This window comes from Mangifera indica, chromosome 9 (genome assembly GCF_011075055.1).
Source record: "Mangifera indica cultivar Alphonso chromosome 9, CATAS_Mindica_2.1, whole genome shotgun sequence".
Lineage (NCBI taxonomy): Eukaryota > Viridiplantae > Streptophyta > Magnoliopsida > Sapindales > Anacardiaceae > Mangifera > Mangifera indica.
Genome location: NC_058145.1, coordinates 6,238,833 through 6,266,545, shown reverse-complemented (window position 1 = coordinate 6,266,545; position 27,713 = coordinate 6,238,833). Strand labels below are relative to the sequence as shown.

At 33.2% G+C, this 27,713-nt stretch overlaps 2 protein-coding genes across 5 annotated transcripts in view; both read right to left on the bottom strand.

The window, feature by feature from the left end:
- Positions 1-9,406: 9,406 nt before the first annotated feature.
- On the bottom strand, positions 9,407-12,612 carry LOC123225726 (lycopene beta cyclase, chloroplastic/chromoplastic). Its single transcript, XM_044649844.1, has one exon. The coding sequence runs from the start codon at positions 11,020-11,022 to the stop codon at positions 9,517-9,519; it is 1,506 nt and encodes a 501-aa protein (XP_044505779.1). The 5' UTR covers positions 11,023-12,612; the 3' UTR covers positions 9,407-9,516.
- Positions 12,613-12,756: 144 nt separating this feature from the next.
- LOC123225725 (ABC transporter A family member 1) overlaps positions 12,757-27,713 on the bottom strand; it is a 30,623-nt gene continuing 15,666 nt past the window's right edge. For 2 of the 4 annotated variants that reach the window (XM_044649839.1, XM_044649843.1), the window contains 19 exons: positions 27,502-27,680; positions 26,211-26,421; positions 25,160-25,243; positions 23,969-24,010; positions 23,787-23,883; positions 22,839-22,966; positions 22,641-22,745; positions 18,467-18,613; positions 17,340-17,603; positions 17,109-17,244; positions 16,684-16,763; positions 16,470-16,577; positions 15,726-15,876; positions 15,440-15,576; positions 14,693-14,767; positions 14,260-14,563; positions 13,559-13,692; positions 13,213-13,271; positions 12,757-13,125 (listed from right to left, as the gene is read on the bottom strand). In XM_044649839.1, the coding sequence (XP_044505774.1) occupies positions 13,044-13,125; positions 13,213-13,271; positions 13,559-13,692; positions 14,260-14,563; positions 14,693-14,767; positions 15,440-15,576; positions 15,726-15,876; positions 16,470-16,577; positions 16,684-16,763; positions 17,109-17,244; positions 17,340-17,603; positions 18,467-18,613; positions 22,641-22,745; positions 22,839-22,966; positions 23,787-23,883; positions 23,969-24,010; positions 25,160-25,243; positions 26,211-26,421; positions 27,502-27,680 (2,523 nt within the window). In that variant the 3' untranslated portion in view covers positions 12,757-13,043. Of the gene's footprint in view, positions 13,126-13,212; positions 13,272-13,558; positions 13,693-14,259; positions 14,564-14,692; positions 14,790-15,439; positions 15,577-15,725; positions 15,877-16,469; positions 16,578-16,683; positions 16,764-17,108; positions 17,245-17,339; positions 17,604-18,466; positions 18,614-22,640; positions 22,746-22,838; positions 22,967-23,786; positions 23,884-23,968; positions 24,011-25,159; positions 25,244-26,210; positions 26,422-27,501; positions 27,681-27,713 lie in introns of those variants that run through there. The other 2 variants (XM_044649840.1, XM_044649841.1) reach the window with 2 other exon arrangements.

Genomic DNA, 27,713 nt, shown 5'->3' with positions numbered 1-27,713 from the left:
CGACTTAATAAAGAGCCTATGGGTTATACGCAAAAGGCATTGATGAACCTTAGAGGCGTAAGGGTTGTCCAAATTAGATTTGATTTGAATTTTGGATGGAGAATCTAAACCTTTAGAAAGGTTTATGGACCCGAAAAAAAATATTTTATTGTATTTTGGGACCTTCGTGCAATAATCTTGAAGGCTACGTGTCTTTGCAAGAATTGATAGGAATGGGTTTATCCAGTTGGATAAATCATATCCTAGTCAAATATTTCAAAATATAAATTAAAACAAGATAGGATCTTATCCCATCCAAAATTGTACCCATAATTTTAGTTGATTGCTAAAATCATTCAATTGAAATATATGGGGATTTTATTCCACCAAATTTGCACCTATGATTTTAGCACTAAAATCATGGGATTAATAATTCTATCTAGAATGTACACCTGGGTTCTTATGAAAAATGTGTGTGTGTATTTCATTTGCATAGAATAGTTAATTTACACAAAAAAACTACCCGCTGAAGAGAACTTCAACCCTTTTCTAAAACATAAGATTGTTCTTAAGCTCTAACAAGTTTTGAGTACAGTCAAGCCCCCTTTCGAGTTACTGCTTCATGTGAATACTAAGGAGCAAGCTTAATCTTTGTTCTAAAAGCACGACTTCATAATCTCTTACCATCAGAGAAAGACAAAGGAACTATCAACTAAGGTATATCCAAAACACCCTAAGTGTGTTATATACATGTATGTAAATTAATCTTACTATAAGGATGATTTAGAAAGGGGTTATGAAGTGAATGTGTTAATAAATTAAAATTTTAATTTGTTATTTTGTTGCTAAAAATCGCAAAATCCCTATAGTGGTATCAGAGCCACTCTTGGGGGATTAATTTAAAAAAAAATACCTGTGTCTAATTTTGTTTCGATTGCATATTGAACGTAAATTGTTTGTTATATTGTTGATGTTTATTTTCTTAATTTATGTCGATTTAAATTGCAGAGATTCTTAATATATATATATATATATATATATATATATATATATATATATATATATATGTTTCATGTTTGTTTTCGTATAATTGCACGAAATCGTTCTTATTATGTGTTGATACATAATAGGATTATCGAAATGAGATTGGCTTTCATATGGTTTTTTTGGCCAAACGACTATTTCCCACCCAAGGTATGCCTTTTTTCCAAATCCCCCCCCCCCCCCCCCCCCCCCCCCCCCCCCCCAAAGCCCTAAAAATTAACAATTTCTCCACAACCTAAGTTTTCAAAAACTGTATTTTTTCCCTAGGGTTTCTAAACTTTTAGATCCAATTTTTTCAACGACGACCGAAGATCTCTAAGCATCTACTCTCTTTCTCCGACGACCCCTCCTTCCGACTGTACATCTTTCGATGTCATATGGTGTCGTCTGAGATAAAGACACATCGTCTTTGTTGACGATGATGCCTAGGAAGGGAAGACATCACACGGTCAAAAAGAGGAGACACCGGGGAGGAAGAGACGTCGCCTGAAGATCGTCAATCATTGTCAAAAAATTCAATCCGAAAGTTCGGAAACCCTAAAGGAAAAAATGTTATTTTTGAAAACCTAAGGTGAGAAAAAATTGTTAGTTTTTAGGGTTTGAGAGGAAAAATTAAATTAAATTTAAATTTATGTTTAATATTATAGATAAAATAACGATTTTACCCTTAAAATCGTTTTTTAAACAGCCTATGAATAGATAAATGAAATTTTTAAAATTAAAGAGAGGGAATTTGAAAAACAACATACCTTGGGTGGGAAATAATCTTTTGGCCAGTTTTTTTGTTTCAAAATAAACTGTCGAGTTTTGGAAGAATATTCCAGAAATTTATTCATGATGAATTACGGAATATACGCTATCTTCAGGGTGTTTGGAATGAGAACTCTATCACTATGTAATATTCAGACATGCACAACTGAAAATTTTTCTCGTAGAAAGTGATGTACACCCGTGTGCCAGAAAGTATATAAGCGGACATTGGCTAATAAAGTGAATGTACACCAAGGCTAGAAACTTTGCCCAGGTGTACATTGATGAAATATAAGCGAATGTACACCTGGGCAAGGTGCACGTAATTAAAACAAAAACTTAAAATATCGAGTGAATTTTGAGGTTGTGTACACCTGTACAAACTGTAGTCACAAATAAACATGCATTAAAAATATTGTTTGACCAATTTTGACTGAATTAGACTTGATTGTAATTTTAAAATGCTTTGAGGGCTAACAAATTTTGGAAAAATTAAGATACTAAATTGTAGTTTAACAAAATGGTGAATAATAATTAAATTTATTTAACTGTTGTATGCATGTTTGATTTATCTGCATAGTGTATGATATACAAATAGATGATCTATGTTGAATGTTGTTTATTTTTGGGTTTGTAATTTCAATAAAATAAGACTTGCGAGCCTTGTCTTCGCTCAATTTTTGATGTACTTCTTTTCTCACCTAACTCTCTTCAAATGTAACTTGAGATTTTTATTTTATAAATGTAAAATTAGAATAAGATTTAATTTTTCTGTTAAAAAAATTGTAACCAAAAAATAAAGTTTCAGGACAATGTCTTCCAATACAATGTTTCAGGACAAACCCCTTAAACATATTAAGTAAAAAATAAACCCTTAAACATATTAAATAAAAAATAACCAAAGTCTTCCAATACAATGTTTCAGGACAAACCCTTGTTTATTAGAACTTTTTTCTCCAAAGTAAAGGTAATACTTCTACTAGGCAAAAGATCAAATGATTGTTCATATTGGATCTGACTTAACTAGTACACTTAGCTTGTTCACTAAAGCAAAGGTGAAAGTGTATCAAAGGCAAAGTTAAGGACTTGCCATTATCATTGCATAGGCGATATGTATTATCCACCCTATTGTAGACCGAGAGTCACAATTGAGATCGTAAGATTGATTCATGCTAATTGTTGAATTAGAGATCGTGGATTTTTGTGATTGGTTTGATTAACCTACTTATTGATTAATTTAAACTTATTTGTCAAAACAAAGGGAAAAGTTAATGCAATGGGATTTAGCCCCATTGGGAAGTCCATCGGAGTTCTTGAGTCTAATAAAGAGGGCTATTGGTTTGAATAAAATATTATGAGGATTTATTTAATAAAGATTATGTTGAATAATTAATTAAAATCAAGTTTATTAATATTACTTTTATGCACATGGAGATAAAAAACCCACCATGTCAAACAATATGCACCTTCGATCGATTTTGGAAGAAGAAAGCAGGTTTGAAGGTAGTAACTTCAATTATGGGTACCGAAGCCTTCATATTATACTACGTCAATAAAAGAAACTGTACATTCTTGAAGGAGTAATGCCCTTAAGCTGGTTCTGATGCCACCTAAGAATAGAAGAATACTTATTATAAGTATCTTGATGACTCAATGATGTCCAATGTTTAATGTTGGTTGTTATGACACCTAAGCTACAAAAGCATCATGAAGATATTGATGCCCAATCCATTCTTATTCACTTTTATGAGATGTTCGTAACTTGTACAAGGTATGAGATTTACAAGGTGTCAAAAGCATTTTATAAGTGCAAGATGTCTAAGAGAGAACCAGTGGGCCCTTATGTAATCAAAATGATTGCTTATATAGAATGGTTGGCGTCACTGAGAATGATTATGGGTAATGACTTTGCAATTGACCTTGTCTTATAGTCCCTTCCTGACTCATATGGAATGTTCATTATGAATTATCTTATAAGTGAAAAGGAAAAGCTTTTCCTAAGCTCCAAGGGTTGCTTAGGACTATTGAGTATAAGGTAAAGAAGTTTGCTAATGTGCTTCTAGTAGATGCCAAGACATGCAAAAGCAAAAGTAAAGGCAAGGCTAAAGCCAAGTCCAAGCCCAAAAGCAAGCTTCTACCCTTATGTAACCTACAAGTGGCGTTGGAAAAGGTAAGGTTGTTTGCTTCCATTATAGCAAGAAAATACATTGGAGGAAACATTGTGAGGCCTACCTTGAGAGCAAGAAGAAAAAGTTAGTTGTTTTAGTTTTAGGTATATTCCTTATTGAGATAAACTTGTCAACATCTATATCTTGGGTTGATAACATTAGATGTGGTTTTCACATATGTTCCAATTTGTAAGAACTAAAGGAGAGTAGATTACTTGTCAAGGGAGAAGTGGACTTACACGTTAGATATTGAGCTAGAATAGTTGTATTAGTCATAGGAAATTGTTTTATCAATTTGCCTTTTGAGCTTGTTTTGGAACTCAAAGATTGTTTTTATGTTCCTAGCATTTCTAGGAAGTTAAGTTATATGTCTACTTTGGACAAGTTTAGATATTTTGTCTTGATTGTTAGTGGTGTTATAACCATCAACTTGAATAATGTTCATTATAGAACTGCTAGTTTAATAAATGGTCATTATGTTCTTGATTTGAGTGATAAAATATATATAGTATTGAAAATAAGAGAACTAAACATACTGATTTGAACACTACATATGTGTGGCATTGTAGGCTCGGTTATACAAGGTTGAAAAGCATTTTGAAACTTCACAAAGATAGGGTTTTATAATCTTTTGACCTAAAATTTTATGATTAATGTGAATCATGCCTTTTAGGCAAGATGACCAAGTCATCCTTCACTAGACATAGTGCAAGAGGAATTGAATTGCCAGGTATCATCATAATGATGTATGTGGACCCCTAATAGTGCAAGCTAAGAATGGGTATTTTTACTTTGTCACATTTACTAATAATCTCAGTAGATATTGTTATGTGTATCTAATGAAATACAAGTATTAATGTTTTGAAAAATTTAAAGAATTAAGAGAAGTAGAAAAACAGACTGGAAATAATATAAAGATCCTCCAAAGTGATCGAAGAGGTGAATAATTGTCTATTGAGTTAAAAGATTACCTAAAGAAACATGGGATAATATCACAAACTCACTCTTTTAGGTACACCATAATATAATGGTGTCTCTGAATGAAGAAATATGACTCTGATGAGCTTTACAGAGTTATCCATATCATTTTAAGGATATGCTCTAAAAACAAGCGTGTATACATTGAATCGAGTCTCGTCGAAGTCAGTGGATAAAACTCCCTATGAGTTGTAGACTAGGTATAAACCCAATTTAAAGTATCTAAAGGTTTGGAGCAATGAAACTTTTGTCAAGAAATTGACTTTGAACAAACTAAGTTCCAAATCTAAAAAATGTATCTTTGTAGGGTATCCTAATGAAACTAAGGGATATTTCTTCTACCACTTAGACGAGCAAAAGTTCTTCATTGTTGGGATCAAAGTTTTCCTAGAAAATAAGCTCATCTTTAGAAGAATGAGTGGAAGGAAGATTGAATTCGATGATGTTTAACCACCATAACATATCACAAACATAAGATAAAAAGATATGCCACCTTAGGAGGTTAAACATCGTGAAAAGGTTGTTGTGCAACCATCTCAACATACACATGAGTCATATAGGTCTAGTTAAGTACATCACGGGTCAAAGAGGTTTGGTTATCTCTTGACTCAACACAATAATGTACTGGTCATTCAAGATGACAAACCTAGGACTTACTAAGACACTTTCTTAGATCCCAACTCTGCTAAATGGCTTGAAGCCATGAAATCCAAAATGAACTGCATATACCAAAACCAAGTATTGACTTTGGTAGATCCACCTGAAGGGGTAAAACTTGTAGAGTGTAATTGGGTCTTCAAAAGGAAGACTAGCATGAAAGGTAACATGCATACTTATAAGGCATGACTTATTGCAAAAGGTTTCACATAAAGACATGACAAACTATGACAAAACTTTTTCACCAGTTGCAATGCTGACATCTATTCAGATTATGCATGCAATAGTTTTATACAATGATTATGAAATCTGGCAAATTGATGTCAAAACTGATTTCCTGAACAGAAACCTAGTAGAGAATGTATATATGGCACAATCTAATGGTTTTGTCCTTAATGGACAAGTAAATAAGATATGAACAAAGATCCATTTATGGACTTAAACCAGCTTTTAGGAGTTGGAACATTCATTTTGACAAAACTATGAGAGAATTTGGATTCATCATAAATGAAGATGAGCCAAATGTGTATAAGAAGGTCAATAAGAGCAAAATAGTATTTCTGATATTATATGTCAATGACATATTAATTATTGGGAATAATATACCGAATTTGTAATTGATAAAGGCTTAGTTGTTCAAGTATTTCTCCATGAAATATTTAAGAGAAGTAACCTATATCCTTGGAATAAAGATTTACAAAAATAAATCACGTAGGTTATTTGGACTAAGTTAAAAAATGTACATTGAAAAAGTGTTGACGAGATTTAGCATGGAAGAATCCAAGAAAGGATACCCTCTAATAGGTCATCACGTATATCTTTCTAGTGATATGCGTCCTAAAACACAAGAAGAGAGAGATAAAATGAAACTTATCCCTTATGCTTTGGTGATAGGATCAATCATGTATATTATGTTATATACGAAAATTGATGTCTCATATGCTTTAAACATCTGTATTAGATATCAATCAAATCCAAGCAAGCATCACTGGACTATTGTCAAGAACATTCTCAAGTACTTTAAAAGGAAAAAATATATGTTATTAGTTTATAGAGGAGAGTTTGAGCTCATTGTACAAGGATACAATGATGACATTTTCCAAACAGAACGAGATGATTTCAAATACCAATCAAGATTTGTATTTTTCTAAAATGGTAGGGCAGTCGGTTGGAAAAGTTCTAAGCAAAGCAGTACAACTAATTTTACAACTAAGTTTGAGTAAATTACTTTGTCAGATATGGCAAAAGAAGCAGTGTGGTTGAAAAAGTTTGTCATCGAACTTGGTGTGGTTTCATCTATAAAAAATCCTATAGAACTCTATTGCAACAATAACAGAGCGATAACGCAAGCAAAGGAGTCATGGCCTCACCAATAATCCAAACACATACTCAGGAGATACCGCCTTATTAGAGAAATCATTCAACATAGAGATGTATAGGTAAGAAGAGTAGATACTGATGATAATTTGGCTGACCTATTGACAAAGCCTCTGTTACAGTAGAAACATGATAAACATGTAGTCTGGTATCACATTAGATATATGTTTGATTAGCTATAGTACAAGTGGGAGATTGTTACGATAATACCCTAAAGCTAATTGTCACAATTAATATTTAATGTAATCTTTGATATTTAATTAATAAAATAACATTTATATTATCTGTAAATTATATCAAATAGATAATTATCCTAAAAGTAGTTGAACCGTGATGAGGGTATCAATGCTCAACACCTGATCGTAAGAATCCTATAGCATATTAGGTAGCTATTGTTAAAACGTTTGTAACTTTGATGTTAACATGACCAAGGGCACAAGTAATAGTGATGGAGTTATCATAATGTTAAACACCTCATTAAAACATGATGACAATACTCACATGTCAAAGTTGTTTGTTGACAATTTTATGCAACACATAGATGTACGTTATAGACATGTCTACCAGACTAACCCGCCAAAAGGATTTCCTATGGATGGTTACTCCAGTATCTATGAAAAATATCATCTTAATAAATAGAGGTATATGTGATCCTTAGACTTGAGGTCACTAGATTGTCTTGTACAAAGATCGATATGGTTTGACACTAACCCAACATAGTCCGATTAGAGGATTGCCAAAAAAGTGGTGATTCACTATATTGATATTTGTATGAAGGCTATGGTAAATTAATAAAGGACTTATCACTCCCAAATATAGGAGTTGATATCTTAACTAGAACTTGCTGATAAATGTCAATGACCAGTTAAATCTATGGCTATAATGAAATTGCGTTAATGTTTGATTTAATATTATTTGATCATTAACAAGTCAATCTATGTTATTCAAAAAATCATGAGGGAGACACTTAATCTATACCTTAGCCTTGAAGAAGTCACATGCTGGTCAAATTATACACTAACGCAATTTATGATGAAAAGATCAAATTATACAAGTAACCCTATCACTAACTAGTTAAAAGAAGTCACATGTTGATCTCTACTAATCGAATGATCATGATGTTTTACTAGAGATCAATCTTGATCTATGTCTAAACGGATGTCAGGTTGAGAGCTCGATATGAGTTCAATTACTACCAACTTAGTAGAGAGCATATGCGTCATACGCAAAAGAAATTGATGAACTTTAAAGGTGTGAGGATTGTCTAAGTTAGATTTGGTTTGGATTTTGGATGGAAAATCTAGAGTCTTGAAAAGGTTTGTGGACCCAAACAAATATATTTTATTATATTTTGCGACCTTAGTGCAATAATCCTAAAAGCTACAAGTGTTTGCGAGAATTGATAGAATTGAGTTTACCTAGTTGACTAAATCAAATCCTAGTCAAATATTTCAAAATTTAAATTAAAATAGGATAGGATCTTATCCCATCTAAAATTGTTCCTGTGATTTTAATTGATTGCTAAAATCATGGCATTGAAATATCTGAAGATTTTATTCCACCTAATTTGCACCTATGATTTTAGTACTAAAATTATGGGATTAATATATTCTATATAGAATATACACGTAGGTTCTTATAAAAAAACTTATGTGTATTTGACTTGTATAAAATAGTTAATTTACATTAAAAAAAACCTAGACACCAAAGAGAACTTCCACCCTTCTTTGAAACATAAGACTATTCTCAAGTTTTGGTAGGTTTCAACTACAATCAAGCCTCCTTCCGAGTTGCTACTTTGTGTGGATACCAACAAACAAGTCTATATTTGGCTTTGAAAGCACGACTTCACAATCTCTCTCTATCAAAGAAAGACAAAGGCTCCATCAACACAAATATTTCCAAAACTCTGTATGTATATTATATACATGTTTATAAATTAATTTTACTACGAGGATGATCCAGAAAAGGGTTTTGTAGAGTGAATGTGTTATCAAATTAAATTTTTAATTTTTTATTCCGTTACCAAAAACCTAAAAATCCTAACAGCAAGCAAGCAACAATGCAAACTATGTAACAGTTTGTTTGGACAGGATTTTTACCCATTTAGTTCATAAAATTGGGAAATTATCCTTCGAATATATTAAGCTCGTTCAATAATTTCAGCTTAAATAAATGTGTAGATCATTTTTCAAGAATAGAGCCGAAGTGCACCGCAGGCTTACAATTTATGAATCAAAAGATTGCCACTTGGTGCATTTCAAGCATTCATAACAATGCTCTAACTCAATTACTTCTATCATAGTTTATTCATTTGATCTACATACTATCTACCTAAAATTGTCAAGTCAAATGATATTCAGCTTCTTGAACAAAAAATTAAATTAACAAATGAATGAATTAAACTTGTATAGAAATGCATGGAATCAACAAAATTTAATAGGGTATAAACATAACAACAAATTTGAGGTGTTTTATTGACAACTAGGGAAAGTGCATCTAAACTATTAGAAGCAGATACATAAACACATTAAGCATATAACGAATAAATATAGCAGTGATTTTAATCTCTATCCTGTACCAAGTTGTTGACCATGTTAACCAATGGAAGAGTTCCCTTCCTCATGATCTCTATTCTACAAGTATTAGAGGCTTGTGAGAATAGCGAAAGCCCAAAAACTACAAGTTCCGGAAGAAACAGTCTTGATGACAAGAAACCATGCCAATAATGCGGTTCCAAATCAAAAAAAGCATCAAAAAAACTTCTAGTGCCTTGTAAATCAAGCTTCAGCAGTATATCCATACCAAAACAAAAGAATTCCCTTTGTCTCCTCCTTTGTATAGGCCATAAATCTTTCCAAACTTGAGCTGACAATTGATTTCCTGAAAGGCTTCTGTCAGAATCAAGGCACCGTACTATAGAGTTAGCTACAATAGGGGCTGCTGCTAAAGTCCTGGCCACCATATACCCAGTCGAAGGATGCACCATACCAGCAGTACCGCCTATTCCAACTACTCTTTGTGGAAGCACTGGGAGGGGTCCACCCATTGGAATGACACAATGCTCATCCTCTTCAATGCTCTTTACTTTTATGCCCAAGTGCTTCAGTCTAGCCACCATTCTTTCCTGGATATCTTTCATGGGCACTCCAGGCCGCGCTACAAGTGAAGTTTCCTCAAGAAATATCCTGTTGGATGAAAAGGGCATTGCATAAAGAAAAGTGGGAATTTTACTATTAGCTTCTTTTAGCACCGAATTGCTGTTTAGATGTGAATCTCTCCAATCCATAAAAACCATCTTATCTGCATCAAATGGGTGCTCTTCTACTTCAGCCAAAATTCCATACGCCACTTGGTAACCTGGATTATAGGGCTTATCATACTGAACAAGGCACCTAGAAAACCCAGTTGCATCAAGAACCACAGCAGCCTGAATTGTAACACCATCGTTGCAAATCAACAAGGATTTCCACTCTTCATGGATAACCTTAATAACTTTAGCTTGGTGAAACCTAACACCATTGGATATGCATTTTTGCAGCATTTTGGACTTGAGCTGCTTCCTATTAACCCTCCCATATGGTCTATCAAGATCCTTCTTCACACCATTGTCAATGTAAACAACTGCGCCAGACCAGGTGGTGTCAAGGCAATCAAGCAAATTCATGGCTTCAAATTCATCCACCCAAACACCGTAATTGTTGGGCCAAATCAATTTGGGGGAGGGGTCAATTGAGCAAACAGAAAGCCCTGCCTCAGAAACTTGCTGAGCAACAGCAAGCCCAGCTGGGCCACCACCTACAACTGCCAAGTCCACAACGAGACCCTTTAAAGGGTCATATATGGGAAGCTCAAACTCTAGATTTTCCTTCTTGGTTTCAGGAACAAGCTCCAAAAGAGTAGTACTACCGGCCTTTACACAGCTCATACAACGATGATACTTCTTAAGACCATACCTAATCTCTGGACCCTGACTCTTTGAAGAGCTTAAACTAGAGGATTTATCAGAAACCCCATGAAGCTGGGGCAAGAATTCAAGTTTGTTATGTGTTTTTAGTAAGGTATCCATGGATTTCGACTAAAATACAAGATGGATCTTAAAACAATTGATGAAACTAGAGAGAATAAAGATTCGAAAACTTACCGCAGAGCAGAGAGAAGAAAAATAGATGCATTTTAGAGAGAAGATTTGGAAAGCTTTGTGGCCAATGAATAAACAATAATTTGGGTAGCGTAGTGCTGCAGTAGATACATACGATACGAGTCATTATCGCACCTTCACGAACACTCACTCAAGACTAGTCTCTAAATATGCCACGATAACACCGGATATATACAAATATTGCAAGGGTACTTTTGACAAGACATTTTCATATAATAATATAGTGAGTTGGCCACTTGAGGGTACACGAGTCATAGGTTTTCCCTTGCTCACTTTATATCCCTGTCAATTGGATGGGTACCTTACGATTTTGCATCAGTTTTCTTTTGTTTGTCCAAACTCGGCATCCTGTATCGTCTTTGCTTTTGTAGTTGTTATTCTCCACCTTAAAGTTGCCACTTCAGAGAGGTATTTCCTCTTACAACGCTTTAGGCATTGTTCAATCCCGTAAGGAAATGATGGAGTCACTTTTCTTCTTTGTCTTTTATCGCAACTTGTACACCCTGCATTGTATGGTTTAGCAAATCCTTCTAAGACTACTCATTTTAGTGTTGTAAAAGAGAAATTAACTTATATCATTGTTGAGCAATGGCAATTTCTCTCTTTATTCCTTGATAAAATTGCTCTTCCAACTCCTTCCCTCCAAATAACACTTTCACGAAGTTCGTGGACTCTAATCTTCTTCATATAAATCACCACTTAGTTTTGGCAGTTTTCCATGTATGAAATCAAGCTTGACCTCGTACACAAATGCATAGATGATTGAGCTTCACCAAGTTGATTGTCAGAGCCTGTTGGAACTGCTCAATAGATAATATGAAGGCCTATCATTTCAACTTGGTGCTCTTTTGGTGGTTTCTGTTTCAGATAACATTTTACTCTCACAAAAATTCCAGCTCTTTGCTCTGCTCTAATTACCATTTAATATATAGTAAGGAAACTGATCATCTTTTCATAACTCAACGTAACACATACAAAATCTAGAAAGAAATCTATACAAACAAAAGTTAGCTCTTAACCTGATTCAACGGTGAACTCTTTTTGTATAGTAGATACAGCTATTATCTGAACGGTAGAAATGAGTTGATCATATCAATGATATTATCCTGAAATTCCTCAAATCATGCAATTGAAATATCCCAAAGTTCAACACCCCCATCCACGAAAGAGTATATGCACCATCTTTCCTTGCTATACAACAACAATTCATGAGCCTGGATTTTCCATATCAACATTACTTTCTTAAATTAGTTGGAACAATTTGTTCATCATCCCAAAACAAAGGAATTCTCACTAACAGGAACTTATGAATTTATGTAAGACAAAGAACCCAAGATATCTATGCCTGCCCCCTCGTTCTTGCCTTAGAGAACTAGTTTCTATAAAGTAGATTGGCAAGATTTACAGGACAGGTATGCACTTAAATTCATTAGGACTTTGGATCCTACCAACACTTCCTCCCACAATGCATGTGTTCGGGGACTACTTATAAGCCACACCATGTACTTGCAACAACTATCCATCTTAGCATGTGTCTTCAGTTAGATTCCTAATAACAGTACATAGCGACAACAATCCCAAGACAATATACATCCATCCCCTTTCTGTTACCTAAAAAGACCATGTCCATGCAGAGTCACCTGAACCAAATTTACCTATCTGATTTTATGTACCAAATGAGAGCAAGACAATTGCATCTATAGTAATGACAGCACTAGTAATTCTTCTATATGACGCATATTACATGTATTGTGACTTTACAATTTAATTAATATGCCAAGATTTTAAAATTGAAGATTGCCCATTTATCATATTTACAAGTGGCCTGTAAACCATTTTTGTGCCTTAGCCTAGGGAGAAGCAAATGCTCTTTGAACCCTTCTAAGAAATAAGGGTCAGAAAATTGAACCTAAAAACATGGGTATATGTCATGAGTTTGCTGCAAAATGATTAAAGATGGTCTCCAGTGTTGATTGACTGATACTGTACTCTGCTATTCCCAGTCGACTTCTGACAAAGAATTTCCAAAAAAACCTGGTAAGCTTGATGAGCCCAATTTCAAGGAAGATAAAACAAAGAATTGAACATGTGCCTCACCTGTTCTGTTCTAGGTGTCCAAAAACATCAGCAAGCGAAAGGCTTTCTCCATATGGCAGCTGCAGTAAAATTCTGGATCAATTACCATTACAACAAGGAAGTAGCTACGCACCATACCACACAAACACATTCAGCTGGCACTAAACGCTACATCTAATAATTTGCACAGATCATCAGGGCTCTGGTCAATTATTTATGCATGTCTTGCTTGATTGTCATTTCATTTGAAACTTTCTAGTTTCTAGAACATTGAAACGAGCAAATGGAATTCTATCATGCAGTTGAAGATTTACATGTGTTATAAGATAATGAAAAGCCAATGGAAAATTAACACCATCAACTTTACCTGATATTTGACACTCAACCCATTGCATCCGTGAAATGTACAGCCAGGAAATGACGACAAGATAAAAGAATCAATCACAGAAAATTTTTCCTTCTCTAACCACCACTCAGAAAAAATTGGCAAAGGTATACCACCTATGCAAATTCAAACAGCTAATTGTGAGGAAGAGAAAATAAACAACAATAAATGATCTTCCATAATGATTAACAAATTAATTATGATTTAATAACAGACAATGATTCAGGAAAATAGCTAGTGGAAGTTGACTTGACCTCATGAACTCTGATAGTACCAGCATGCTTATTCAAATAACAATGAGACACATAGCATAGAGAAGTCAAAAAGGAACTTATAATTTTATATTTGCAAAACTCTGTTATATGAAGTACAAAATGCTTGACATGACTAGACAGACTTCAGCATTTATATATCCATATTCACAAAGAATAAAATTATAAAATGTTATATAACTAGTGCAATGCAATAGACCAATAAAACTGCTGCCATGAAGGTGATTGCCGTGTGATCAACATTAGCAACCAGACAAATCACAAGTAGCAGGAGCAATCATGTGAGAGTTTCTGTGAAGAAATTTGAAAAAATAAAAACTTGGAAGATGTTTCAACTCACAATCTCCAAGCAGACAGGAAAATACCAAAGTAATTTAAGTCACATATCAAAATATAAAGAATCATTTATACCATGTCGAATCAACTGCTCTGTTAACTGTTCACCAAAAGCCCCACCAGGGACAGATGTTGAAGAAAAAAGAGTCTTCGTTCTTTCTTCATTACCAAGCCAACGTCCAATTGTAACTATCATTTCTTCTGACAAGCTAATCTCCGCCACTGATGCATTTTCTGATGTAATGGAATCAGGACCACCAATACAAACTTCAAGGTCATCCAGTAAGCTCCTTGGATGAGAAGGAATGCCAAAAAGCTTTTGTCGAATAACTTGGCAAAAGTTTTCCAAGTCCATGGAACTGACTTCAGTGGGTTTAACCTGAGATGGAACACAGAATTATGTATTTGCCTGAACACTAAATCTTGTAGTATGCACTGGAAAAATCTAAATTTTAGGAATTATCAGTTTTAAACTCATCAAAAACAATGTTCATATATCATGAAATACCTCTAACTCTAGATAATTTCCAAATCTTGTCTTCAAATGTTGCGGACTTCCAATGCATCTTAAGTGGCCTCCAACCTAAGAGTATAGTTAAATGGTCCTGTCAAAGGTCACTCAGAAGTGTCTCAAATCGCAAAAGCTTGTAGTGTAAAATGTAGGGGTGTGCACGGTCCGGTTTGGTGCGGTTTACAATATTTTTTAACCCAAACTGAAAAAAACGGTTTGAAAAAATTTCAAACCAAACCAAACCAAACTGAAAATATACGGTTTGGTACGGTTCGGTTTACGGTTCAAACCGAATAAAAAGTATTCACTTTCAATTTTTCAAATTCAAGAAAAAATAAATGAATAATAACCATGATTAAAAGACATAATTAGTGAAAAATCATCATCCATGTCTTCCATATGTGAAATTTAATAAAATTATAATAATACTATCATAAACATAACATGTTTAAGTTATAGTAATAGCATCATAAACACAAACCTAAAAAAAAGCACATTCAACATATATATATATATATATATATATATATATATATATATATATATATATATATACGGTTTACGGTTTGGTTTGGTTTGGTTTGAAAACCGTTCAAACCGTAAACCGTTTTTAAAAAATTTTTTAACCCAAACCAAACCATTTTATAATCCAAACCAAACCAAACCGTAATTTTCAAACGGTTCGATCCGGTTTTACGGTTTGAACCAAATTATGCACACCCCTAGTAAAATGTAAATTTGTACCATTATCCCAATTCGAGTGCACAAAGCTTGAGCTTCATTCATACTGTGGGTAGTAAGAATCACAGCTGTTTTCCCTTGTCTTGTTGATAAACGGGATATTACTTCCCACATAAATCGTTTAGCAATAGGATCCATGCCTGAAATAATTATATTAATCAGCAACAGAATATAGAAACAAACTTGTTGACAAGAGTATGAGTAAATCTATAAAGCACAACTTTTTGTCTGAGTAGCTATAACTTGTTGATCCTTCAGCAAGAAGTAAACATGAGAAGTATATATATACCTGTTGATGGCTCATCAAGGAAGACTATTGGAGGATCCCCAATCATTGCAATTGCAACAGATAATTTGCGCTTGTTGCCGCCGCTCAGTGTAAATGATGGTTTGTTAGCATGCTTTAACAGGTCAAACTCTACCAACTTTTCCTTAACAACCTACCAACAACATTAGAAGTGTCACTCGTCCATAATGCAATGCTCACTCTGTAAATATTTCCACTTAAAACCTTTTTATAACCCATAATTCTCTTGATGTATGAACCTAATTTGAAATTTAGCAATACTGTAGGACATTTTAATCTGTAGTTAAGGGAATTCAACCTATCAATTCTTGGTTACAGACAAGTCACACCATTTCATCTACCCACCTAGGCTTTGCAAAAACTTCTATAGATATGGTAGAAAATTGCAGCCATGCAACATTTAAGATATTTTTGCAAAACCAGTCACATTTATGCAACTGTGGGACTATAAGTCAATTCTACCTAACTTGTAAATTCAACTCCAGAATAAAACAAAAGGAAAAAAATTGCTGCTGGGCAACTTCTAAATAGTATAATATTTGAGCTTTTACTCTTTCTTTACTTTGAATTGGAGATGAATTTACAAGTTAGATAGAGTTGACTCATAGTTCCTAAATTAGATACCCATATCAATTTCAATGTTGCAACAGTTAAACTACAGAAGTTATGAGCAAACCACATATGCAGGAAATAAGAATAATGGTATTTCTAATTTAATATACATACATCCTCTATCCTGTAATCTGCCACTCCTTTTATCCTCGCATAAAGCTCAAGATGCTCTTTGACAGTCAGATATTCTAGTAGAGCATCAAATTGGGGGCAATACCCAACCTGTCATTGATTGAATAAAAAATAAAAATTAAATAGATCAAACTTATTTTCCAACAGATGTACACACCCAATTACAAAATGATAAAAGAATTGAGTCAGAACATACAAGCCGTCGTGCAGCCTTGGGATTTGAACGTATATCTTTGCCAAAAATAAAAACAGTTCCATCTGTCGGGTATTCTTCTCCTGCACATTAATATAAAATCCAAAAATATGAATAATGTATCCTTCACAAACTTTATTCAATTATACAAACAGGCACACATTATTACAACATTCAGAAGCATGGAAAGGCACACATTTCACTCCTAATATAATAAATGTTAATATTGGATAAGTGACATAATTATCAAATATCTATAGCACAGTTAATATTCATTACGATCTATCTTACTACATAAATGTTCCTTGTGAAGCAAAATCGTCCAACAAAATAAACAACAACTATCTTGGGAGTAAATAATATTATTCTATATATTCAGAGTTACAAAATTTTGCAATACTGTAATTTGGCAAAGACTTGTTAATTACCGGATAGCATTGAGAGAGTAGTAGTCTTCCCAGCTCCATTTGTTCCTAAGAAACCAAAACACTCTCCTGCTTGAACTGAGAAAGTCAATGAATGAACAGCTATTTTAGGATCATGATGGTTTCCTCCAGGATAAACCTGAAATGGGTGAAATTCACTATTAGATAATGATAAATTGATGCAGTAAAACAATTCCAAAGATTAACTTGAGGGCAGAAAACATTACAAATAACCTTACGAAGATTACGCAAGTGGATTATGGCATTATCAACAGAACCAGAAAGTACTCTGTTTCTTTCCATCTTCACATCTATATCTTCATCAAAGTCAACAGCAACAGTTTCTGTGGAAGATCTTAGTAGCGGCTCTAAATAACTAGAGGGATTATCACAGTGGAGATTTTTTGTAGGCTTCCACCATTCTTTAATTCTCCCAAGAGTCCATTTGTGAGAAGGCAAAAGTTCAAGTCCAAGTGTTATAAGTAAGTAACCAACACTCTGTCATAGTTGAACATTATGAATAAGATCTTTGGTTATGTTAGTCTTTCTTTCCTCGCTCAAGAAGATTTACATATTTAGGAAAACATATTCCTCAAAAACTATATCATAAAAAAGGATAATAAAATTTTTTAGAAAACATAAATAGGAAAATAAATGCCAAGTCTTTTGTCTACACTAACATAAATAAGTTGATCCTTACGATGCTCACTAGCATCATGACCTAGATGTGGACTAATATTTGGATTGCATACTAGGCATGGACTCAAGCTTGATTGCCAGCTCAGTTTAATCAAGCTTGAAACAAGCAACCATTGATATAAGAAAGTATTGAGCTCGATCCATGGGAGGTTTGGCTCGAGCTCGATTGAAAAAAAAAAATTGATTTATAACAAAATTATTTTTTAAAATTTATGTTTTATAATAAAAAAAACATTAAAGTTAAATTTTGTTGAGAAAGTTAAAAAAACAAAGCTCGTTTATAATGGGTAAGGTGTGTTGTTAAAGTTTATCTTCTCAATATGAGATTTTTGGAATTGGGTTGAGCTTATTTAAATTAGGTGAATGAGTTGTTAAAGTGTCTCTTTCCAATTTGTTATATTTTTTAAAACTCTTCTAATCTAGGCTTGAGCTCGATTTCATTTTGTTAAGTCAAGCTCGAGCAAACCCAAGCTCGAGCTCAGTTTGGCTCAACTTGACCCCACCCTTATTGCATACTCTCCCTATCAAGTGAAATAGCGTGCTACTCTAACTATGGATATTGATGTTACCTCTAAAACCTATTGTGGTAAGATAATAGTACCACCAACAAGCATTAAGAAGAATAATTTTATGTAGAAACCTTGAATTGCAAATAAAATCACCTCACAACCAAGGTAAAAAATGGAGGCACCCGTAACATTCCAATCAAAAGCTTCATTGTTAGATTTTACTTTCAACCCTTGTCGTAGAAGAGCCAGTGAAGCAAGCCCATCAGCAAAGCAAAATCCTGGCGACAATCTGAAGAAATTCTGAAAGTGTATATTACAAAAGTCAAACCAATTTCTTCAACATTTATTAAAAAGCTACTTCAAAATATAATAAGCTCTTTAAGTGATTAATAGCATAAGACTGTCAAAAGGTTAGATTAAGTGTAACAGCAGATAAGTTTTTGCTAGGCCTAGAATTTCAAGGTTTTGTTTGGTGTCCTAATAATAAAATAACAAAAATAACTATATCAATACACTTTTGAGTACACACATAGATACATACAAGATATATCATCATGTAATTAGATAATTTTGAATTAATAATAAAATAATGTTTAATCATATGATGACACATTATGTATATACCCATTTTTGTACTCGAGTGTAGGAATAACATTGCTCATAAAAATAGAGTATACATAGGACCATCTTTAATTGGAAGAATTTATGAGGTTTGTATTTGATTTATTTAATTCATTAGATATATGAAGACTTCTTTGTCTCATTTTACCCTAAGGAAATGACCTGACCTCTTAAGTGGATAACTGATTATTAGTGTATTTCTTTCTTTCTTTCAATAATATTATGCAATCTTTCAATGCTTTCTAAGAAACAATATAATTCCACAACTTTAACCATGCGAGAACTTTATTAAAAATCCTAGCATGTGTTATGTGCATAATTATACATCTTAAGATAATGAAACAGTTAAATTAAAAACCAAAAATTATGCCTTCCTTACTCATCATCTTTCAACCTCCAGAATGCTACAACAACTATAAAGGCAGTGTTTGAGCAAACTTAAACTAATTCAACTGAAGCCAAAAGAGTGAAGAAAGTATCCTATGAGGAGTCTCACACATTATTGGTGTGTGACATGTTAAAGAGGTAAAGGGTCTTCCAATCATCTTTTGATTCATTGCATTGTAGCCTTAAATTCAAGGGCAAGAGTTTGTATAAAATCTAAGAGATCAGGTGCCATCATGGGTTTTTGTGATTCACTTCTTATGATGAATTTTATTTCTAATTTGGAGAGGAAAGAGGTTTATTAACACTTTGGAGATATGGCATTTCTGTTATTCTTTGGGAGATTTAGCTAGGAAGAATTAATTAGATTTCAGAGAGAAAACAGAAATAAACACAGTGAACTATGAAATAGAATTTTCCATTTTGTTACCCTTTGGCTTTGATTGCTACGGAGGGTGAGTCTTCTTTACATATATATATATATACACACACATACATATCAATTAGGAATAAATAAAGATTAGATAATAATAATAATTATAATAATAATATTGTTGAGAAATTCAATGTTGTCTCTTAATTAGGAAACTGTAAATTGTTACTATTTTGTTAGGGATTTAGCTGCAATTTTATTTTTAATTTAGATTCCTTTGTTTTGTTTCCTATTTTTTAATAGAGAAGTTAATCAAGCCAGTTCCTAGTTTCCATTATATGTTCTATAATCAATTGTATATAGCCCAAGATTATTCCTGAAGAATAGTAAGATTAATCAATTATTCAACTTTAATCATGGCATTTTTTTTCTCCTGATATGGGCTTCTTATGGTGAAATTATTGTACAAGGGCTCGTCACACAATAGACAAGTGTTGGAAACTCATGATAAACCTCTCAGGAATGGAGAATCAAAGGGGCAAAGATAAATATATGTGACAAATACTCAACAAACAACTGAAGAGGGTCCTCAAGCACATTCAAGAATGGTTGAGCTCAACAGAAAAAAAATTAAAAAATTGAGAAGTTTTTTTGGAGTTGTTGAAGAAACCAACAGGAAAAGGTAGTTGTACTCCAACCTTCACAAGTATCTCTCTCTAATCTCATGCGCTTAATGATTTAGATATAACTCACCCAAATCAATGGATAGTTGACTCATGAGCTACAGACCATATGAACCATTTTTCTCACAAATTTGTTTCATACATACCATGCCCAAGTAATAGGAAAATAACCATTGCTGATGGTTTAATAACCACTATTGCTAGTCAAGGAGACGTTCATATAAATACTTATCTCACTCTAAAAAATGTACTTCATGTGCCTAGACTGTTTACTATTCTTGTGTGAATCCAAAAACTCACATTCCAATTGCAGTGCCATTTTTCATTCATCTCATTGTGAGTTTTAGGAAAACGACACGAGGAGGATGATTGGACATGCTAAAGGGAGATGGATTTACTACCTTGAAGAAACCAATGGACTAGTTAATCCCATGATACCTTCACCTTTATCATTTCATGTTGACTCATCCAAATCCATTAAAACACAAAATTTGGCTTCACCACTTTAGTTTTGTTCATCCCTCTAGTATTTTCAAAATAATATTTCCATTATTGTTTAAAATATTAACTATGGACGATTTACATTGTGCTGTAAAATATAAGCAAGTTCAATTCCCAATTAGTAATAAAAGAAGTATTTGTCATTTTACAATTGTTAATAGTGACATTTGGGCACCTTCCACCATTCCTAATATTTCTGAGGCTCAATGGTTTGTTTCCTTTACTGATGATAGTATTCGTATGACATAGCTATTTTTTTTGAAACACAAGTATGAAGTGAGCCTAATTTTTCCAATCTTCTACAATATGATCCAAACACAATTCAACATTGTAATAAAAAAATTCATTCAAATAATGCAAAGGATTACTTCAATCAGTCTTAGCTCTTTATTTTCAGGAAAATAGTATAATTCATAAGTCATCATGTGTCAATACACCACAACAAAATGGAGTTGTTAAAAGGAAAAATGAACATTTTTTAGCTATTACAAGAGCACTTTTATTTCAGTATAATGTTCCAAAATATGATTAGGGGGTAATAGTTTTGAGAACCACCCCATTCTATAAACAGATTACCCTTGAAATGCCTTGATTCCCAAAGTCTAGTACAACTCACAAAATTTTTTCCCACCTTAAGGGTCTTCAATGGTTGTGTCCTTTGTACATGTCCATTCTCAAACCAGAGGCAAACTTGACCCACGAGCCCTCATATGCACATTTATTGGTTACTCTTCCACTCAAAAATGTTACAAGTGTTCTTTGCCTGAATTTCTATAGCCTTCGATTCCAATCTCTACTCTCATTATGTCCCATACTTTTACTCAACCTATGTCTGAATCTCTTACTCTACCTGAGTCTAAACCCATTGTGTCTCATACACTTACTCTACCTGAGTCTAAATCCCTTACTCTACCTAAGTTTGAGTCTCTTAATATTTTGACTTCTTCTAAGTCAACTTCTCACATCAAGAAAGGAAGACCAATTAAATATGACTTGTCCACTATAGGTGTATTCAAGCAGAAAGATGCCAACTACTCAATTTAGATAGATTCAATTGCTTGAGTCTGGTCCTAATTATGAAACTGTGAGGTAAGCACTGCTCCTAAATCTGATAAAATTGAAATTTTTGTTCTAAATGATTTAGATATTCCTATTGTCATTAGAAAATGTATTAGAACATGCCCCAAACATCCTTTGGTTGAGGTTGATAGGGAGACTACAACCTTTGGGAGGACTAACACCTGTTATTGCCAACGCTTTTATCTTTTAATCTTAATAATATAATATTTGAAAACGATTAGGATAAAATAAATTATATGGATAATATTTGAATTTGAAAGTTAAATAGGGGTAGAATAAAATAGAGGTGATTGGATTGATTGAGGAGAGTATTGTCATTTGGGTATTTTAAACAACCTTTGGCTGAGTGATAAGGAGGCTATGACCTTTGGAAGAAGTTGACACCTCTTGTTATGAACACTTTTATCTTTTAATTTTAATAACTTGTGTTAGATCCCTAACAATAACAAAGAGAAATTTGTTCTTCTTTCTTCGTTTTTAGATTCTTTTAGAACATCTAGTCCAAGATTATGTCAACCTTATACAGTAATCAGGAAAAAAAAAAACACAAACAAAATATAAATGTATAAAATAAAAAAGCAGCTGACCGAAATTATGAAGGACGAGGAAATACAAACTGACTTAAAACTTAAGAAGAAACTCTCTTCTTGGATTTGACAAATATTAAAAAAGAATGGAATCAAACCTTGAGAAAAGAATTTGCATTTACTGTAGCTGGTATAAGCCCCATAATAAATGACATAAGCATAAGAATTAGTCCAGTGAAGAAGTGAACCAAGAGAACTACATTCTGCATGTACAATAGAAATTTGACAATATATGAGAGTAATCTTGATTCCCAGGAATTCAGTAATAGCAGAAAAAGGAAGTAATAGTACACTACCTGAGCCATTGTGTGCTCAGAGAAGAAGAATGTCAGGCAATATGTTGATGATGCAATTGCCAACCCATATTCCAAAAATATGATTACTGTTTGCAACAGGCAATCCCTTCCAATAAACTGATCAAGACCTAAAAACCGAACAATCTTTGTGACCAAGAAAAGATTATAAACAGAATTTTAAACTAAAAAACTAAAGAGAGAGAATGAGAGAATAGTGGAAAATACTGTATGACATACAGTGCAGTTCAAAGAAAAGTAATTATCTAAAGGAAAAGAAGATACGATGATTTTCTCGAGCACCCAATTGACCAAAGAGCAGGTAAGCAAGAAGAACATGCCACTCATGCAATTGCATTGGATCAGTCAAAAACACAAGCACAACCCACAACCAAATATACAACTTATATGATAACCAGAAACAAAACATATTATAATTTAAATTATACAATATTAAAGTCTTTCTTAACCGTTACTATAATCAAAATGTCCAATTCAAAATGTACATTGAGTTACTGGAATTGATGCATATATCAGTGGTAACCTTTCAGAAATTTAACATAATTGACATGGATAATCAATCAGTAGCAAGTGTAAGGAATAAATATAAGATATTTTATCGTAGCAATTAAACTTTGATGCTTGAAACATCACTTCAGATTGCTAAAAAAAAACCAAAGCATTTGAACCCTTTTTTAATTGGATGATTATGAAAAATGACTGGTATTAGAATATTCAAATTTATAAAACACAGCAAGACGTCCGTTAAAACTAAAAAAAAGTGGCAAGGAGACTTAGTATTTTAAAAATTCGCATGACAAAAGCATTTTGAGAGTGCAAATTGGTTATATGGTGGGAAATCATATTACATTTATATTCACAAATATAAGAAAAAGAAAGCCTGAATTGACCAACAATTATGCAATTAGCAAGGGAAGTCTCACAACATACCAAAGATGTAGAAGAGAATTATTGCAAAACTTGAAGGAATTAAAAAGCTGATGAAGTCCCATATGTATATAGATGTCCAGTATGAGAATACAGAAACCTGAGTTGTATTATGAAATAATTAATTACAAAAGTATAGTTTTAAAATTTTAAAGAAGCTGAATTTTGTAAAAGAAAAGCCATACCCCACTAATTAATTGTTGATGCTTAGCTTTTACTTCCCGTTCCTGCATCAAAAAAGACTGGAGTAAATTTCACAGATAAAATAATAAAAAGATCCCACAATAAAGATAAAACAGCATAACGTAAAAATGAGCAATATTCTTCATTATAAAATAGCTAAATGATATTTGTTGTCAATTAAGTGATATATGAATATAATTGGGTAGATAGCTCAATCAGTGCCAAGATAACCAATGCTATTTAAAAGTAGAGGATCAAAATAGTCAACATAACACAAACAACAATTAGCAGTTTCTCTTATGTGAGCCAAAACTAGTGGATGCTTCATTGATATGTAAAGAAACAAGCAACGGCTATATGAGAAAAAAATTTCACCAAACTGAGAACAAATAGTCATGAGGTCAAAGCTGTTTCACAAAAAAACCATAAAACAGGACAAGTGAGCAATAACAAAGCAACGGCACTGACTACAGGTGATCTCTAGAAAACAATTATTAAATTTAACATCATATATGATAATTTACATATTTTTAACCATATTAAAAGGTTCTTTATGTATTTCAGCAGACAAAGAAGACCAAATACAACAAGAGTTACTAATGGAACACTACCAGTTGCTGAGTTTATTTATGAATTCTTGTTACTACAGCTTGCCTAAAGAATTCCTAGTTTTTATTTATGAATCACAACGTTCCCTGGCACTCTCAAAAAAGGAAAAAATAATAATAATAACCAGAGAAGGCATATAAAACCTATATATATTTCTGATAAGAACAGACCTGATCAGCACATGAATAGGCATACAGTTGCAAAAGTAAACACTTGGAAATATGCTAAATGAGAACATATGACATGAATTCAAAGATAAGTTCTCTTTAAACCAACCCTAATTTTTGGCATCATACATGATAATTTACATATTTTTATAAACAGGCCAATTCAAGAGTATGCTATATGTATTTCTGCAGACAAAAAAGAATAACAAGAAGAAGAAACCAACGAGAAAAATAACACTTGCTGAGTTTGCATAGCTAGGAAGACCGGAGAACTCGATGCTAAAGCACAACTATTTATTGATGAATTATGGATATCCAGACTACAGCTTAGCCCTTGCAATTTATATATAATATAGATATAACAATATATTAATCATGAAGCAATACCAGATATTAGAGAAGTTGCTAAAAGTTTACCTTTACAATGGAAACAGCAAAGGAAGCAGGAATGAATGAGAAGGCAATACTAACAATAATTGCAGCAGAGAAGGCATCCAGATCCTACAAATTACAAAATTCAAGTTAAAATCTAATCAGGATATTATGATATTATGAAGTCGAGAAACTGGTAAAAACCTAGATCTGTAGAGCAGATAGGAGCAACATAGTAAAAATATAAAATTCACTCTTCATACCAAACGTTAACACAAGAACAAATTCACGTAGGTCTGTTAAGACCTCTTTTTGACATGAGCAGGTGGAGTCCTTATCACATGGAACACTAAGTTTCCATTAGAAAAGGCCACAAAGTGAAATATGATAAAGAATACAGCCACAAGAAACTATGTAGCCTCTGTTACAAAGATATGTCAATAGTTTGTGATATGCCATGCATAATTTAATCATGCAATATTGCACTCTGGCCGAAGGAGCCCTGCTGACCTTTTAGGTCCAGAAAGCAAACACATGAAAATTCTCCATATGATATGTAACCAGAGAAATCTCATCCATTTTCCACACATCTATAAAGAGTGTTGCATTTGTCTTCTTTGAGTGTCCAACAGATCATGAACTAACATCAGACAATTTTAACATAAACTAGCAGAACATTTTAAGCATCAAAACTGAAATATTATTTCTGAGCTTCACAAACATATCCTCCATTTGTTATAGAAAATAAATAAATAGCTACAAAAATTAAAAAGAAAAAATAAATACGGTGTGTTTGCAATCAGTTCCTTTCATCAACCAATTAAAAAACCAATTAACTTCAAGGTGAAAATACTTCAAATGCATTCCTTCTAAGAGAAGAGTTGGATCTTATAAGGCTGTTGCTAGTATATAGGGTGTTGCAACGTGATCTGTAATGTTCAATGGGTTATTCACCTGATCTCCTCGTGTAAATCTGTGTATCAAGTGGGTGTCAATGGAGCTAATATTCTCATATATATCTTAAAGCAAAAGGCTTAACCCTTCAGTTTAAAGAATATATGTTTGAAAAGACACAAAAATGAACAGATTGCCATACACGATGTTGTAACCTCTGGCTTTTTGTCATGGGCAGAGGATGGTTGCGTGTTCGAATAGTCATATTATTATTACGAGTAGCAAGCCTGAGGATTGCAGCATTCATAACATTGATATAAGTTGGAGCCCCATGCTGGCAAGAACTGTTATGCAGTATAGTGAATCCTAAACTTCCATCACTATTCTGATTATCCATCACAACAGCCCCATATCTGGATATGAACAAACATCGAAGTGCAAAAAAATAATCAGATCAAACTGCTCAGAATGCTCACAAGAAACATATTTAAAGAAATCCAGACTTGGGACTTCAGAAATCAAGTCTATTAAACTACTTCTACAAGTAAATATTACATGTGAGGCAATGGTTGATAATAAAATAAACATGGCAAGAACATGAGAACATAAATTAAGTGAATTATCTTTTTTCACTTGTGTACATCAGCTATTATACAAATAATTATTTCAGTATATAACAGAAGAAAACACAACATGGAGAAAATAAACAAAGAATCTACTTATCAGGTTGTATGCTTCTGCAGCATTCTGTTTTATGCATAGCAATAATCTATGCTACATCCTCCCATGCAACACTTTCCTATTCTATTGTCTTGTCCATGTCTTCTGGGCCTTTCTATTCTCAACTCTAACTATTTCTTTATATCCATTTCATACTCTTTTAAAAAAAAATAAAAGAATTTAACACCTCACCAGCAACCTGGCATTTTAATCCAACCCCAAGGCTTGGGTTGAGTGGCTAAGGCCTTTGGTCTCAAAAAGGTGGTCATGACTTCAACTTCCCTGAGAGACACCTACTCAGGATGTTATATCTCACACGTATCTCAACTACTAAGGCTAGCTATTATAGGATCAATAATAGTCTGCTATTTTGAACTTCATAGATATCTAAGAGATGCTTGGGTTAAAAAACCATAAAATGTTATTATTTTTTTTGAAGAAAAAAAGATCATAGAATGCTAATCCTTGGTTGACAAGAGTGATGCAATTAAAAATTTCAAGGATCAAATTGAAGAAGATGAAACAATAAGGACTATATTAGAGACCTAAGTGAAATATGCAGCACTTATAACCATACTTTAACTTTTTTTTTCTCTACTTGATTCAGTTTCTTCAAATTATATATAGGTGTCCATAAAGAAATGCTCCTCGAGAACACAATGAAAACCATTCCACTTTGTTTTCCAAATGGCTATCCACAAGACATCCTTGAAGATTAAACAAATATTTGAAATTCAAATAAAGAAGTAATTTGCAAATTTAGGTCACTGCACCTTGACTGGTAGGATTGATTAAAGCTTGACATAAGAAATTCACTCATTGAAAGTAAAACTGGTCCCAGAGTAGGCCCTGCTGCCTCAACTGCATCAGCTAGTGCCTTTTCTGAACTGGGAAATTTATATGTACTGTTTTTAAAAGTTTGAATCCAACCCCCTTCAATGTATTTTGAAACCTGTGGCATCAAGAACATTTTAAGGGGAGAGAA

Bases quoted from the DNA above. Each gene is read 5' to 3' on its own strand.
- LOC123225726 (XM_044649844.1), bottom strand. From the start codon at position 11,022: ATGGATACCTTACTAAAAACACATAACAAACTTGAATTCTTGCCCCAG.